Source organism: Leptidea sinapis, chromosome 4 (genome assembly GCF_905404315.1).
Source record: "Leptidea sinapis chromosome 4, ilLepSina1.1, whole genome shotgun sequence".
Taxonomy (NCBI): domain Eukaryota; kingdom Metazoa; phylum Arthropoda; class Insecta; order Lepidoptera; family Pieridae; genus Leptidea; species Leptidea sinapis.
Genome location: NC_066268.1, coordinates 8,333,913 through 8,350,527, shown reverse-complemented (window position 1 = coordinate 8,350,527; position 16,615 = coordinate 8,333,913). Strand labels below are relative to the sequence as shown.

At 34.2% G+C, this 16,615-nt stretch overlaps 1 protein-coding gene across 4 annotated transcripts in view; it reads left to right on the top strand.

Moving 5' to 3' along the window:
* The first annotated feature begins 2,265 nt into the window (after nt 1-2,265).
* Nucleotides 2,266-16,615, top strand: part of LOC126979684 (protein polybromo-1) — a 53,641-nt gene continuing 39,291 nt past the window's right edge. For all 4 annotated transcript variants that reach the window (XM_050829126.1, XM_050829124.1, XM_050829125.1 and 1 more), the window contains exons 1-10: nt 2,266-2,365; nt 2,458-2,685; nt 5,731-5,880; nt 6,413-6,584; nt 7,343-7,473; nt 8,603-8,857; nt 9,372-9,539; nt 10,792-10,891; nt 11,787-12,018; nt 15,905-16,020. In XM_050829126.1, coding sequence (XP_050685083.1) covers nt 2,563-2,685; nt 5,731-5,880; nt 6,413-6,584; nt 7,343-7,473; nt 8,603-8,857; nt 9,372-9,539; nt 10,792-10,891; nt 11,787-12,018; nt 15,905-16,020 — 1,447 coding nt within the window. In that variant the 5' untranslated portion in view covers nt 2,266-2,365; nt 2,458-2,562. The remainder of the gene's footprint in view (nt 2,366-2,457; nt 2,686-5,730; nt 5,881-6,412; nt 6,585-7,342; nt 7,474-8,602; nt 8,858-9,371; nt 9,540-10,791; nt 10,892-11,786; nt 12,019-15,904; nt 16,021-16,615) is intronic.

Genomic DNA, 16,615 nt, shown 5'->3' with positions numbered 1-16,615 from the left:
TGGGTATCATGTTAGATAAAAAGCTTCAGTGGGGTCCAGATATTACCCATCTAGCAGATAGACTCAGCTCTGCGGCATATGTAGTTAGAAAGATTAGAGAGTACACGAATTTTGCGACCGCTAGATTAGTGTACTTTAGTTATTTTCACAGCATCATGACGTACGGTATATTACTATGGGGTCATGCTGCTGACATTGATATAGTGTTTGCACTGCAAAAGAGAGCTGTTCGTGCTATATATCAGCTTGGTTATAGACAGTCTCTCAAAGAAAATTTTAAGAAATAAATATTATGACTTATAAAAATTTGATATATGTTCACAAAAATCGTCACCTTTTTGCTCTTAATAGTGATTTTCATTATTATAACACTAGAAATAAGAGATTGCTTGTAACTAATTCTAGTAGGCTTCATAAGATACATAATAGCTTTAAGGGTAAATGTATACACTTATACAAAAAGTCCCAGTCACTGTTCAGGCATTATCTATAAATAAATTTAAATGTTTAATAAAAAAATGGCTCTGTCGTAAATCCTATTACTCCACTGCTGAATATCTAAATGATCGGACAGCCTGGGACTAGATAGTGATTATTTTATAGCGATATAAATGATTGTACAATATTGTATATTTTTATTGAAAAGAGCGCAAAAAAAAGAATGCTGGGAGAGTTTCTTGCGCCGGTTCTTCGCTCTCAGAGCGCCATTTGTTTCCGAAGCGGTAGTAGTATCTAGTAGTATAAGACATGACATCAAAAAGAATTCTAAAGGAATCAATTTTGAGAAAAAAATGCATTTTTATTGCATTTTGTCTAGTACGTCTCAAGTTCAATTCTACACCGTACCCATAGTTAAAAGAACACGGAAAATTAAAAATATAAATAGCGCGCGCCAACGGCAACTAACAAAAACGAATGACATGACAGTGACAACTCAAGACAATGTTTTTTTTTAGTGGTCACAGTTGCCGTACTACATACTCGATTTCAGTTAAGGACGAATTGAAATTACCTTTGTTTCATTCTTATATTGACAAATACAAAGGCTGTAAATTTTTAAATTCCTTCTGACTTATTCACTGTCTCAAGATGATTTGGAGAGACTTCTTTCATGTGTATTCAAACACAATGCAACCGCAAGACAAGTGCCAAGTAGAACTTCAAATTAGTGACAAAGCCAATTGCTTGCCATAAAATAAAATAACGAAAAAAAAGTAGACATAGTAAATATAACAACAGGACTTAATGCAGTATCGACTCTTTAGACGACATGGCTGATGGTCTAGAGTGCTAGACCGAATCGATACAGAGAATAGCAACTTCATATCATCAATGGCATGGATTTCTCACGGCATGGAATCGGTTATCAAGTCGTTTGTTGAATATATTATTGGAATGAAGTTCCTTACGGCAGGCTTGGAGGGGATAGGGATTTTGCTGCGCGACCGAACTGAAAAAAATGTGATAGTAAAACCGTAAGAAAAAATCCGTGGAAAAGTGCGTGGAATAAAACCGTTAAATGAGACGTGCGCAGGCACGACAGTCGCATACACAAGCGAGTAGTGTATAATACCTAATTGAGCACGATTTTTTTTGCAATTTGTGTCGATTCTACATTAGCCGAAGGAACTTCGTTCCTACCTGGTGTCCCACGACACTATAATATGTTGCTATGTTGTGAAAAAAAATGCAAAGAAAATGAATTTGTGTTTGCTGTTTGACTGTTTTTTATGGGAATATCTGAGAAGGATCCCTTTTATACATGAAAGACGTAGGTAGCCTTATTTATCTTTCCGAAGAGATTATCTCTATACACGATTAATTTCACGGCTTTTCGTTCTGGCCTTGTACATAATAGAAATGCGCATTGGCGTTTTTCATTTTTGGACTTTTATTAAATTATTTTGATTTGATTTGATTTGAAATTTATTGTCGGTCTGGTTCGGTATTGTATTAAATCAATAGTGATTAAAATAATATTCACGTCATTAAGTGAACAAACTTATCATGAAGATATTTTTAATGTGTCGTTATTTTGTTCGGTATCGATACATTTCCAGCATTACTTACCCAGCACTTTCAATGCAATATAGACATTTCACACTGACAAAAGCAATCAGATATTGTCTTCAGTAAAATCTATCTATTATTTGCCGGTATTGTGTGATATATACGATGAATATTGGCCTCGAGACCTACATCTCGTATCATTAAATAAATAAAAAAAAAATGTCAAATTTAAGCTGTCAAGTGTCAATGATTATTATTTACGCTCTCGCTCGGCTTGATGCGAAATATGAATAAGATTATGATGCCGATTGGCAACAGTTTGTTAAATATTTTGTGTTTATAGCATCTAAAATATGTATGTCATATTAATGATTAATTTATATAATATTAAAATGTGCAATTGTATTAAAATTTTATACAATTCTTCATAATTATATTTTGTTTTAGCCTTTGGATATAGCTGAAACATAGCGTTTGTTTACCTGTTTACGTATTTCATAAACAAAGTTATTTGTAAAGTATTAGAATCAGTAAACATATTCTTTCATTACAATGAGCAAGAGGCGACGAGCGTCTTCAGTAGCCAGTCGTGGAGCTGATGGTGATGAAAGTGATGATGTAGAACTTAGCAACCCAGGACCACCGCCTACACGGAAGAGAAAGAAGTTGGAGCCAGTAAGTTGTGGATTTGATGTTTAGTATACTTCATTAGCCCACAGGGGTGTTTATATTATTGTAGTTGTATGTGTAATAGAGGAAAGTAGCTTAAGGAGCAATGGATTGACTTTAGAAAAATTATTATTGTTTAATATTGAGCATTTTTTATTTGTTGTTGTGGGCAAATTGTAGATTTATTAAAGTTCCTACTTGGAGTGCACAGTATCAATTTAGTAGAACATTTTCTTTACTAGCATTGGTTCACACACAGGTAGCATGTGACCTTTCTAGGTATGTTACATTGCATCTATCAATAAATTCTTGATTGATCTTGTTTGTTCATGCAGCACAAACATCAAATCTATTAGAGGTGGGGTTAATCGTTAATATTGCTTAACATGTTACGCAAAAAACTCTAATTATTATAACACTGTTAAAAACCACAGTTCACAAGTAACTATACAACGTTATATTTTACTGCTTAGTTAAATTTGACCATTTGTTAATTTAACATTAGCACAACATTTTATTTATGTTAGCAGTTAGTTCCTATTAATTACAATATTAAACAATCTGCATTTTTTTTTGGTATTTATGAATCAGTTACTGGGTGTTAGACAGGTCACTAAACTAGGTACGACATGTTAAATTTAAATAGGTCACATCAATCAATGATTTTTCCTTCATACTTAGACAGGTTTAGGACTGATTGATTGAATGACAAACTCTTGCTGCACAAGTTGCAAACAGCACTTGTTCTCACTCCTCACAAAATAGTCCCATATAGCAGCAATATGTCATCATTCTGCCATAATAATAAATAAAAGTTTTTCTTACACTAAACCTAGACCTAAATATTATATTTACAGTTATTTTAATATTTTAAATTTTTGTACACTGAACACTTATAACTAATACTAATCAACTACTTAGGTATTAGAAAAAATAGATAATTAATTTAATAACCAAAATGTAACTAAAAACCAAAAATATTTCTGAAACAATAATGTTTGACACGGCACCGCTATACAAAATTATGACTAATTGAGTAACACTGAAGTTGAACGGAGAAAAAAACATTCGTTATAATTTCAAAATATTAATGTACCTATATGTTTTACCTAATTCATTGAAGACTTGGAAAATTAAATGTTAATTTATCATGCCAGTGAAAATGATAGCTGCTGCTTAAGTCATAAATAGCAAATTTGATAAATATTTCTCAGGTTTAATAACATAAATGCAAATTTTTCTCATTTAAATAAACATAGACTTTATGCTATTATAAATAAGGCAACAATTTGCATTGTATTTTTCTGTCGGGCACCTAGAGTCACTTATGAAAATTAGTTTATTTTGCAATAATAAGAGTTGTGATAATGGTAAATTTGTGTACTAAACTTTTTTAGATGGCGTTGAAACAGAGTCTACCCATCTATGTTCTATTTAAAATAAATTGTCTTAGATTATACGTCATCTAGTGTCACTTTCAGAAACTATTTCGTATTTTCATATCGAACACAGTGATTGAATCTATCGAGTATAATACAACACCATAACGGTTTTCAATAGATGGCGCTAATAACAGATCATTAATTAATAATTAGGTACCCGTGTCCTGACTTACAAAATTAACTATTAAGTTAAATATAGTCTTTTAGAGTATTTATTAATAACATTGTTAATGTAATTTTCTGGTTAACATTTAATATTAATTGTTATAACTTTTAGCACCCACCACTAAAATCTATGGTGCCAATAGAAATTGTCGACCAGTGCCGGACAAAACTTGTGTCTGCTATCAAGTCCTCTCTTAAGAAGTTATTAGCTCTACAAAGCACGGGTCCAGCCTGATGTGGGGTATTTCTGTCATCTAGGGTCTGGCACATATCAATATCAGCCGCTGCAACACAGAGCTCCTCAAATTGTTGGAGATCCAGTGCTCTCTGGATGGCTAAATCTTTTGGTGTTGTGTAGAGATGTCACATCATTGTATGTTTTCTACCACATTAATTCTATTCTATTCTTCCTAAGTGTGGCTTCTGTCGAAGACACACTACAGAATTGCCAGTATCATGTTAAAGTAGACTACCAAGCTTTGAGTATGTGTCTCCTGAGTTTAACGGTAATTATAGGTGTAAAGTTTACATAAAGTTTTATTTTCTTATAATATCTGAAACAAATAATATAGATGCTGTTAGACTATAATGGACATACACAGATAGAATTACTTAAATTATTAATTAATATAAGTACTCAATGATATTTACAACTTATTCTTATTTATTTTAATATATTTACACAAAATATTTACAAAAGGAGTGTAAACTAGGGAGATATTATAATCATTATCTAGTCCCAGGCTATCTTATCACTTAAATATTAGTTAAGTAGAAAAATTTACAGCACAGCCATTTATTAATTAAATATATATTTTTTTTATAGATATGTAACACCTGGATAGGTCTGGGACAGTGCATTTGTTGCCATTCAGCTGAAGTAACAATACCTTTGTCCAGTGTATAATGGTTTTTAAATTTTGTTGTATGTCTCCCTGTTGATGTATAGGGCTCCCAAAGAACTTGGTTTTATCCGTGAATAATGAAAATGGGAGACTTTCAGTCAGTTTAATATTACTTAAGTTTAGTTTTAAATTATCTCTCTGGGATTTCCTCCTGCGGCAAGCAGTTTAATAAATACAGTTGACATTTTTTCAAAGTTCTATCATCACAGTATTTATTAATTCTAAGTACTTACCTCAAACTTATCAGCGGACATCTACCGAGTATTGTGATTGTGCATACCTAATTGGAGATGGGTTATGTTCTTTATTGCAATCATTGTTAATGACTAATAAGTACCTATGTTTTAAGGTTGATAGCAATACTTTATATATCTTAAATAATTTTTTATAACTTTTTTATGAGAAATTAAAAAATATACATATATTTATAAGAATACCCTGGTTGATTTTGCAGATGTAGATCTTGAAAACTGTTATTAAAATTAGCAGGACTTGTAATATTTACGTAATATACATTTTTATGCTTAACTCAATTCCAGAGTGAAATATGCCAGCAGTTGTATGATACTATCCGTTCGTATAAGAAGGAAGATGGTACCCTGTTGTGTGACTCATTCATCAGAGCACCAAAGCGGAGACAGGAGCCTCAGTATTATGAGGTTGTCTCACAGCCTATTGATTTGTTAAGAGTAAGTAAGCTTCAGTTATTCCTTATTATTATTATTAGATAATTTATATGTCTAGATAGAGTGTCTTGCTACCAGACAGCCAATTAAGGCCAGGCTTATTACTTTAGTGTGTGTGACATGCTATGTCTTACACTCGCGATTTGTATGACACTTTCTGTTAGTGTGTGTGCATTAATCAAAATAGAAGTTAACAGTCAACTTCACAATTTTTTTGGTTTTTCCAGCTTACACAGTCAAAGCTATTGACACACGATGAGTGAGCCTCTTGCCCATTTGCCCCACAAATGCAGTGTAACAGTGTGTGTGTTACTCTAAGCTTAAAATTACTTCTCCCTGTCATGTTATTCTGTAGTGACAGAGGTAATCTAAAGGCAAAAGCTCAAATTGAAATAACTTTACTTGGAGAGTCCCATCAAACTCTGTTTTTACTGTTATATCGGTCCAAATCATGGTTGATCTGAGTCAGGTTTGCATGCCCTCAACCTTTCCCTGCACCATAAAGTGTTTGATGCACTTTGGATATTTGTTTTAGGTTCAACAAAAACTAAAAACGGACACTTATGAAGATATAGAAGAATTGTCTGCAGACATAGAACTATTGGTCAAGAATGCGAAGGCATTCTATAAGCCATCCTCCGAGGAGTATAAGGATGCAACCGAACTTTGGAAGTTGTATACTAGAACAAGACAGACACTTGAACAAGGTACTAAATTTTTTCTTTTGTTTTATGGAGCTTTGACTTTATCAGTTCAAAACTGTATTTTCATACTTTAAATCCTTGTATAAGCAAACACCTATATAAAAGATCGGCTAAGGTCCTGTAAATCCCCTGGTGTCGCAAGAGTGTGCATGTCGTTGAACACTTTGAGAAAGGTCACCCTAATTGTACACTCTATTGTCCTCTGCTATGAAAAAATCCAATGTTGTATATTTTTTAAATCTAGAATGTTCAAGCTATGTTATGGAACCGAAACTGCAATTTCACCACTGACTATAAATACAACTGGACAGGCTGTTGCATATGTTTGAGAGTAAATTTTTTGTGCCTATTTGAAGCGCCACTCGGACAATCTGTGCAATGTTACTTGGACGTGAAAATGGTGTCTTATCTAGACGAGTTACAGTGCTGAATCGCAATACTGGAAACTTTTTTTTTTTATGGAATAGCAGGACAAGCGAGCGTACGGGTCACCTGGTGTTAAGTGATCACCGCCGCCCACATTCTCTTGCAACACCAGAGGAATCACAAGAGCGTTGCCGGCCTTTAAGGAAGGTGTACGCGCTTTTTTTGAAGGTACCCATGTCGTATTGTCGCGGAAACACCGCACAAGGAAGCTCATTCCATAGCTTTGTAGTACGAGGGAGAAAGCTCCTTGAAATGATGAATAAAATAGACTGTATACCAAATTATCAACAAATAAATGCAATAAATTCCATTATTTATGTTCTTGTTATCTAAAGGAGAAGAAATGAAAACACCAAAGCTATGTCGCACTGGATCTTCTAGCAGACGTTCAGATGTAGCCGAGGATATGTCTGAGACATCGACAAACAATGAAGAGGACAATGTCTTTGAGGAGTTGTTTAACTCGGTGAGTTTAATATTCTTTTATAAGTTTAATATACCATCATATCATTATTCGATGTGATTGGTTAATTATGATGGCGTCATAGAAGCCGCGCCCATATAGGGTATATATGGGCGCGGAGGCGAAAATTGGTTTACGTCAGGACTTCATAGTAATAGTTTCTGTTGTCGGTCAAATTTATTATATTTATAGTATTTTACGTATATATGTTTACAACATTATTATATATTAAAAGGCATAAAAGGCATTTATTTTCTCAAAATTGATTCCTTTAGAATTCTTTTTGATGTCATTTCTTATACTACTACATACTACTACCGCTTCGGAAACAAATGGCGCTCTGAGAGAGAAGAAGCGGCGCAAGAAACTCTCCCAGCATTCTTTTTTTATGCGCTCTTTTCAATAAAAATATACAATATTGTACACTCGCTATAAAATAATCACAATCTAGTCCCAGGCTGTCCGAGCATTTAGATATTCAGCAGTGGAGTAATAGGATTTACGACAGAGCCATTTTTTTATAAAACATTTAAAATTTATTTATAGATAATGCCTGAACAGTGGCTGGGACTTTATCGTAGAAGTGTATACATTTACCCTTAAAGCTATTATGTATCTTATGAAGCCTACTAGAATTAGTTACAAGCAATCCCTTATTTCTAGTGTTATAATAATATTATATATATAATAATAGTTATAATATATTATATTAATGATGGCAGGCATGTATTTGTTTTAGTGTTTTTTTTTCTTTTTAAACTTTAGTGTTTACTGGCAATCCAACAGTTACCCACATAAAATTCTAATTTAAGTAGGTAATTAATATATTTCTAATTATAATTTAACTAAATATGCTGTGGCAAAAGAAAAGGCTGATGCTGTAAACCAGTACTGGCTGCAGTGATAGAGTTAGTCTAAGGCGCCAGATTTAAGTTCTGGTTCCCGAGAGGTTCCGTGGGTTCGAGCCCCACACCTAAACAAGGGTCTTTTTAAATCCATTATATTTTTATTTTGTAAATTCGTAAAACATAATACAATAAATAAATTTGTAATTGTTGTGTTTTTTTTTTTAATTTATTATGCTGATATTAATACGTTATCTTTTGAAATAAATAGTAATGTTTTATTTTAGGTAATGACCGCAAGTCTAGACAGTCGTCCATTATACAAGGACTTCCAATTTTTGCCGTCCAGGCGCCACTACCGGGAGTATTACAAAGTGATTGAGTCACCCATAGACCTCAAGACAATCGCTCAGAAGATACAAGCCAGCGAGTACGCCACCCTGAACGACTTGGAAAAGGATCTGCTGCAGATGGTCAGGAATGCTTGCCAGTTCAATGAGCCGGGCAGTCAGATATATAAAGATGCCAAGGCCTTGAAAAAGGTATTGTATTGAATCCTATATAGCTAATGCCCGCGACGTCGCGCAGACGCTATTAAAGAGCCAAAATATATATTATGCCTCCATCTTGCGTGACAATATGTTATATTATAAAATTTGAATTAAATCTATGAAGTAGTTCGACCACCGCCGGACCGAACTATAATATCGCGCACTCGGTCGGTCATCGTCGTAACTATTCAAAATATTTGACCCAATGATTATGCTTGCAGGGCAAAGTGTTTATTTTGATAAAAGAATCAATATTAAACTACCAAATGTGCATTAAAACAAATTATCAATTTTTATTGTATTTTATGGCTCACTATTTTGGCGATAATCGCGTACACATAAAAGATAGATATATATAAGATAAACTTTTCCAGTATACATTATATTATACGTGTAACTCTAACGGTTTTTTCATCGTACGCCAGAATAGCTCACAGATGGCAGATTTTTGTTTCTCCTACGCATGTCCTCATTTCTGATATAGATCTCTTGTTCGTTGTTATAGATAATCCAAGTACGTAAACAAGACATTGAACAGCATGGACGTAGTGGGCCTCCGAAGTCCTCAGAGCGGATCCGCAGCAAGCGGTGCACCAAAGTAGGACCCTTGCTGTCCAGCAGGACCCTGGCCATCATGGAGCCGCCGGGCTCTGACTCCGAGATGGACGTTAAGGTTAATATATATTGTATCTGTCTTGCGATCTGTTAGGATAGAATCTAGGGATTGGAAAATAAATTAAAAATAATAACATAAGTACATCTACTATCTAAGTGATTAGAAGTACCCACTTAAAGGGACCAACATATCTTATAATTTTTTTTGAATGATTATTTATTTATGAGCATCGCCAACACAATAATCACTAACTAATTACATTAAATATTATTCTAAATAAATCTAAGTGTTATTGCAATAACCACATGCTTGCATTATTAGCCATGTATTATGTCAATATTCTAGTTATTAATTATCTTGCTATTTTTACGACATCTACTTTTGTTTTCAAAGCAAAGTTATAAGTAAAAAAAAAACTACGTTTAAAAAACCGACTTCAAAAACTGAAAAGTATCAAATAGTTAAAAAAATTATTTAATACACCTCTTATGAAAACCTTTACCTTTAATATTAATAAAATACTGTTATCTGTATGTGCTACATATTGATAGGTTGTAAGTCAGTGCCAAGCCCTAAACAAAATAAAACTTAATATTATAAACAGCTTACTTACTGTAATTATTCAGGTTGTCGGGCCTCGCGTGATTGTCCGCTTGGGTTGTTTTGTTCTAGATGAAGCTATCCCGCTCAAAGTCACGCATGGCATGTGTATTTTATTACATTTGGCTTTGTATTATAGTCGAGTTAGCCTGTAAATGGGGTATACGATGTTAAATAATATAAGTAATTAATGTGTAAATATACCATAAGGTAATACATTGTATACAACGTGGGCTTCCTATTAAATAAATAAAAAAATATTAATATTAAAGGTAAAGGTTTGCATAAGAGGTGTATTAAATAAATTTTTTAACTATTTGATACTTTTCAGTTTTTGAAGTCGGTTTTTTAAACCTAGTTTTTTTTTACGTTTTAGTGTTAGTTAATAATAATATATAATCAACCTGAATGAAAACTCCAAAAAAAAAGCCATATACAAAAAACAAATATGTCATCCAGGTAGACGAAAATTTTCATATAAATGTTCATAAAATTAAAACTATTGAGCCAATCTATGTAAAACTTTTAAGGGACCAAATGGCATCTATTTCGCATAAACAAAAGTAAAAAACATAAGAATTACGTAAATCGGATCATAAATCTCAGAGTAATCGGTGTACATACATAAAAAAAAATACCGATCGAATTGATAACCTCCTCCTTTTTGAAGTCGGTTAAAAAGTAAAACAAACATTTATTAATATTTCAGCATTCCGAGGACAGCGAGAGTGACGAAGACAAAAGTGATAACATAGACTCGATGCAGTGGAAATTGTTGGAATCTGTGAAAAATCATCTTGGACCTAGCGGTATGTTTTTATTATTTTGTTTACAAGTGGCCCGTTGTAAAAACTTTCAGTGTCACTCTCGTAGTAGTAACACTCGTTGGGTTAAGGCGAAGGGTAAACAGAAAACACACAAACTAGGTGTTTTTAGACAAGTTTTGTGGTGAAAATATAGCATTTTCGGAGCTATGAACTCCACTCTATCCTGTTACACATACCCTTAAGTCTTACTTGTAGGTTGCTAATGCTTATTGTTGGTTAAAGTAAGCACTCCAGAGCTATTATGAATTACGAGTTTTCTTTGCAGTTAAACAAGTTTTTTCTCGGCATCATGCATTTGTTTAGTATACTACTATCATAAAAGTTGTTCTTATAGATTTTACTTTTTTATGTAGGTACATTTATTCAGATTAGTAATCAATAATGAGGATTGTAAGCAATTAAACTGTTTGCGCCTGTTAAAATGTTAAATTTTCGACGCAAGAATTTTGAAAATATTGGCTTTGTTTCATAGGAGCCGTGAACTCATATCGCTCAAGGTCTCGGGCATTTAGTGTCGCCTTAAAGGTGTAAGCTCTAGAAACGTTCTAATGCTGTGTTGTCTATTAGTTTTGGTGCAAATTTAATTGATATAATTATATAATATTGTAACAAGGAGTTCTTATCCGCATATAAGAACTCATTGTTCTATGGTTGGCCGTAAGGTAAAAGAATAATATTTTATTCTAATTTAAAATATTGACATTTAAAATAAAGACATACCAAGATTTACGTTCCACGCGTCACTCGAACGGTTGGCCCAGTTGGTAAGAGCGCTCGGATGAAACCCGAGAGGCGCAGGTTCTAATCTCGCATCGTTGATAAATTTTGGTTACTAATTTAATTTGTATATGCAACGTATTTTTTTTTTGTTATTTAGGAACACCAATGGCGCTGGCATTCTGGAAGCTTCCATCTCGCCGCGAGTATCCGGATTACTACAGGCAGATCAAGAACCCGGTCTCATTGAACCAGATTAAAAACAAGATACGTCGGGGGAGTTACGGCACGCTGTCGGAAGTCGCCGGTGACATGAACATTATGTTCGAGAATGCGAAACAATACAACTTGCCCACGTCGAGACTGTACAAATATGCAGTGAAGTTGCAACGGTACGCTGTTAATATAAAACCACTTTGATGTTATCATTTTATCGGTCGTGATTTATTTATTTAGGCAATCCAATCAGATTGCAATCATTTCTAACCTAGTCTTAATTTAATTATATATAAGTTTTTTTGCAATCCTACAGGGGATCGCACAGCTTGAATAATATTTTAAAAGTGCGCGGAGTATTTATCATACATAAATTACAAAGTTCCTAATTTTCTTAATTATTTTACTTAATTTATTAGAAAACTAGTAGTTGCCCGTTGCATTCGCAACTTTTATCTCAGTAAAATGAGAAAAATCATGAGAGTTGTCATGCGGAAATATACAGGCCAAGCCTGTCAGCCATTAAGTTGGCATAGCGACATCCTATTCTACAAGGACTCACGCCAAGAAAGAGAAGATCTATATCTAATTTGGCTATTTCATTATATGAGTGACACAGTCTCATAATTGCATTATAATACGAGGTATTATTCGAATTAGTGTCTAGAGTAAAGGGTTTTGATCTTCGGCCCATATCTCTAATTTATATGTATCTGAGATAGCAAAGTGATTGTTAAGAAGTTTCAATAGGGGCAGATGTGAAGCTCCTCACAATTTCTCCTGTCTCTCTCTGTTGGAGGATATTCGAGTGCACTCATGTACCGCCCACAGAAGATTTGATCTGATTGGTCCATCGCATAGGTGATCTTCTGCGCGGTCTAATGCCTTCTACTTTACTCTGGACGACAAGTCGTTCTATAGACTGGCTGCTTCGTCTCGGTGGCGATTCGGTGCTCCAATGGAGGCGAGTATGCGGGATTGCACTGTGGAGGAACAGTGCTGTTTAATTTTTAGTTTCTGGAGTATCGAAACGTTTTCGTTTCCAGAGTGTCTATTTTCTTCTTTTCAACCTATCTCAATGTCCATGTTTCAGCGGCATATAAAAATATGGGTAAAAATTGCGTTCACACAAGCCTGGTCTTTGTGACTTTTTTAATTTTTCTATTTCTCTCTACATTGTCCACTGCAATAGTGCAGTAATATTATAACATGTATTATTTAGATTTAAACAAAATATAAAGCCCATTTATTCATTAATCGGTATTCGAAGCTGTAGTACTTAATTATGTGCATAATTTTCTGAAAACGTATTGTCGCCAGTGGGAGGCTCCTTTGCACAGGATGCCGTCTGGTTTATGGGTACCACAACGATGCCTATTTCTACCGTGAAGCAGTAATGTGTACACATGACTATGTTTCGGTCGGAAGGGCGCCGTAGCTAGTGAAATTACTGGGTAAATCAGACTTAACATCTTGTGTTTCAAGGTGACGAGCGCAATTATAGTGCCACTTAGAATTTTTGGGTTTTTCAAGAATCCTGAGTGGCAGTGCATTGTAATGGGCAAGGCGTATCAATTTCCATCAGCTAAACGTCCTGCTCGTCACGTCCCTTATTTTCATAAAACAAAATTCTAATATTTCCGCAAAAAAAAAAAATATCGGGACTAAGAATGTGGGATGAATTGTCATGTAATCGGGTATGTTAAAAAATCGAATGTATTATTTCACTTTTATTTAATTCATGCTTAATAAAAATAATTTTATATTATTTCATTGTCACAAGCATTTAATCTAGGACGGGCCTGTATTGTAAATGCTAGTTACATCCAAAGACATTCGTAGTCTATTCCAATTCATTATATAAAACATTAAATAACAAATAAAGCCATTTATTTTCTCAAAATTGATATTTTTAGAATTCTTTTTGATGTAATTTTTAACACTTTATATGTATATTAAACAATATACCTATTTGTATATCAAATGCTGTATATAGTAAAAGCTCTTTATTCGCGGGGTATATGTTCCGTAAATATGCCGCGAATACAGAAACCGTGAATACGGAATAGTAATTTATATGGGATTATAGGGGATACGTTACTAGGTGACAAAATAAAAAACTAACATAATATAAAAAACGATTTAATTGAAGCTTTTGACCATTTATTAATTATTATCTTCAGGCTTAGGCAACGGTTTAAAGAATTTTGTAATTTTTTCTTGCTTGACAGTTTTTAAAAGGTCCTTAAGTTCAAACTGATATTCAGCAGTGGTATTAGCAATTTGCCTCTTTAAAATAAGACTTCGTTCCATAGACGGATCAATTTTCATAAAGAAATCACAAAGCTCATTTGCCATTTTTAAGGCTTCACTAAGATTTTTTTCTTCACTTTCACTTAGATTTAAGAATTAAATGTCACATTTCCGGTTTTTGAAGCGTCTTCTTCAATGGGCTGTGAATTTAACGTTGCCTCCAAGTCGATTTCAGTCAAATCTTCATCTTGCATTTCAAACAACTCTTGAATGTCACTTGATTCTATCCGTTCGTACCCATCTCGTCCTATTCCATTCGCAATTTCGGCTATGTTGGAATTCTTTTTATAGAAGAGATTTCTTAAAGAAATCTTTAGCCGCGAATATAGGACTTGGGTCACGATTTTTTAATCCGCGATATTATGATAATGAATAATGAAAATGCGAATGAAGGAAGCGCGAATAAGGAGCTTTTACTGTATTAATAACATTTTACGGACTGAGAACCTCCGACGGTTCGATAGATACCACCCGATGATTGCTGATATCATTGCCATCCTGTAAAACCGCGCTGCGTTTGTGTGAGACACATTGACTTTAATTGGCGCCATTTAGAAGGCTCACAGTTTTACGTGGGTCCAATTGATGGTGTAAAATTAGAACGATTGACGACTTCTTTCAATCAGGCTTGCGTATAGTAGTTCGCGATTGGGAGCTTGTTGGCAGTTCCTTTATGAACTAGGTCGGTCTTCTAGTTTGTTAGTTTCTTTCCAGAATCCGATACTGGGGCCCTATTACCAAAATCGAAATACGAAATTTCGGTTAACGGATCGTACATTTTCCTATTACGAAAGTGTTTCGGATCCGAAGATCGATACGAAGTGCGTGATTAGACATTTTGTCTTTCGTTTACCTTATTCCCAAATTCACTTGACATTTTCTTTTACGTTGTTTGACATCATTATGATCGTATCTAAAACTTCCGCACTATTCGGATCCTAAGTACTTTGGTAATAAGATTTAATTCGATGTTCGGACCGAAACTTCGTTTTTCGATTTTGGTAATAGACCTTCTTAACGTTTGCCAGATCCTGCGAACTGCAAGAACGTACCCAGATGCGAACTAAAACTATCATAGTTAGTGAACATAAATGGATATCTATTGACAACTATGCGCAGAATATTTTGTACATCGAGCCTGCGCAGGATGATATTAAACAATTTAATAATTTAGTTTGCGATGTATATAATAGTATTGGAATTCGAAAAAGGAATAATATGTAGCATCCGTAGGATTGTTAATGAACTAAAGAATTAAGGAGCGAAGTATCCGAGAGCAAGTCCGCGTAGTTCGACTGTGGGAGCGCTCTTTCGAACTAGTTAGCTTGTGAACTACACAAGAATACATTCAATGGGGGGATTCTACTTCAACTCTGCGGCGACGCCGTGATATTTGGGGCGCACCGTATATTAAAGAAACTTGACACTTGGCTAACAATATAACATTTGGCTTTCAGATATGTTACAAGTTATAACATTAGTTAGTAATTCTATTATTATAATTAAATTATATCTTTATACGAAGGATATCGTGGCGGTTTACAGAGGTATTCAATAACCTATCGATCCTTACTTTAACTTACTAGAGGTAAGAAAAATCTACTTTTACGCTTACATTTCAATAACCTAAAGCATTGGACTATAACTATAATGGACATAACTATGGATAGATAAGATCTTGTCATTAAACGGTGACAGCGATGTCTCCGTAATTAGAGATACGTTATTGAAATCGGCCGTTAATTGCAGATTAATGCAACAACGGGTTCAAGAATTATTGGACATAGTGCAAAGTTCATCCAGCGATGATGAGAGTCTATCATCAGTGAAGAATCAGTCGCAGATCGCCACGCCCAGACCCAGAGGTAACATCTGACATTCTCCTAAATAAGGACCAATATTCAAACCATGCCAGATTAGTTTTACTATAAATAAACCACATCAGTCAACACACCACAACAATGCAGTGCTCACAAAAAAAATTTCAATACAGTTCTTGTATACTTTCATAGGGTTTTTTATGCTTAAAAGGAGGATAAGCGAGCATACGGGTCACCTAATGTTAAATGATCACCGCCGCCCACATTCTCTTACAACACCAGAGGAATCAATGGAGTCTTGCCGGCCGGAAGGTGTACGTGCTTTTTTTTGAAGGTGCCCATGTATCGTCGCGGAAACACAGCATAAGAGAGCTCATTCCACAGCTTTATAGTACGTGGAAGAAAGCTCCTTGAAAACCGCACTGTGGAAGAATAATAATAGGCAGGGAAAATTAAATCTTTTGTGACTTTCTTTTACAAGCTCGATCATTCAGTTTACTTTTAAAACTATAAGTTAATTTAAAAAGTTTTGTAGGCAGGAGTTTTCATATTATTAATAAAATCGGATAGATTTTATACGAGGATAAATAAATGAGTTCGTGCATTTTAGCTATTGCATTCTCAAATTTTTTTTAATTGT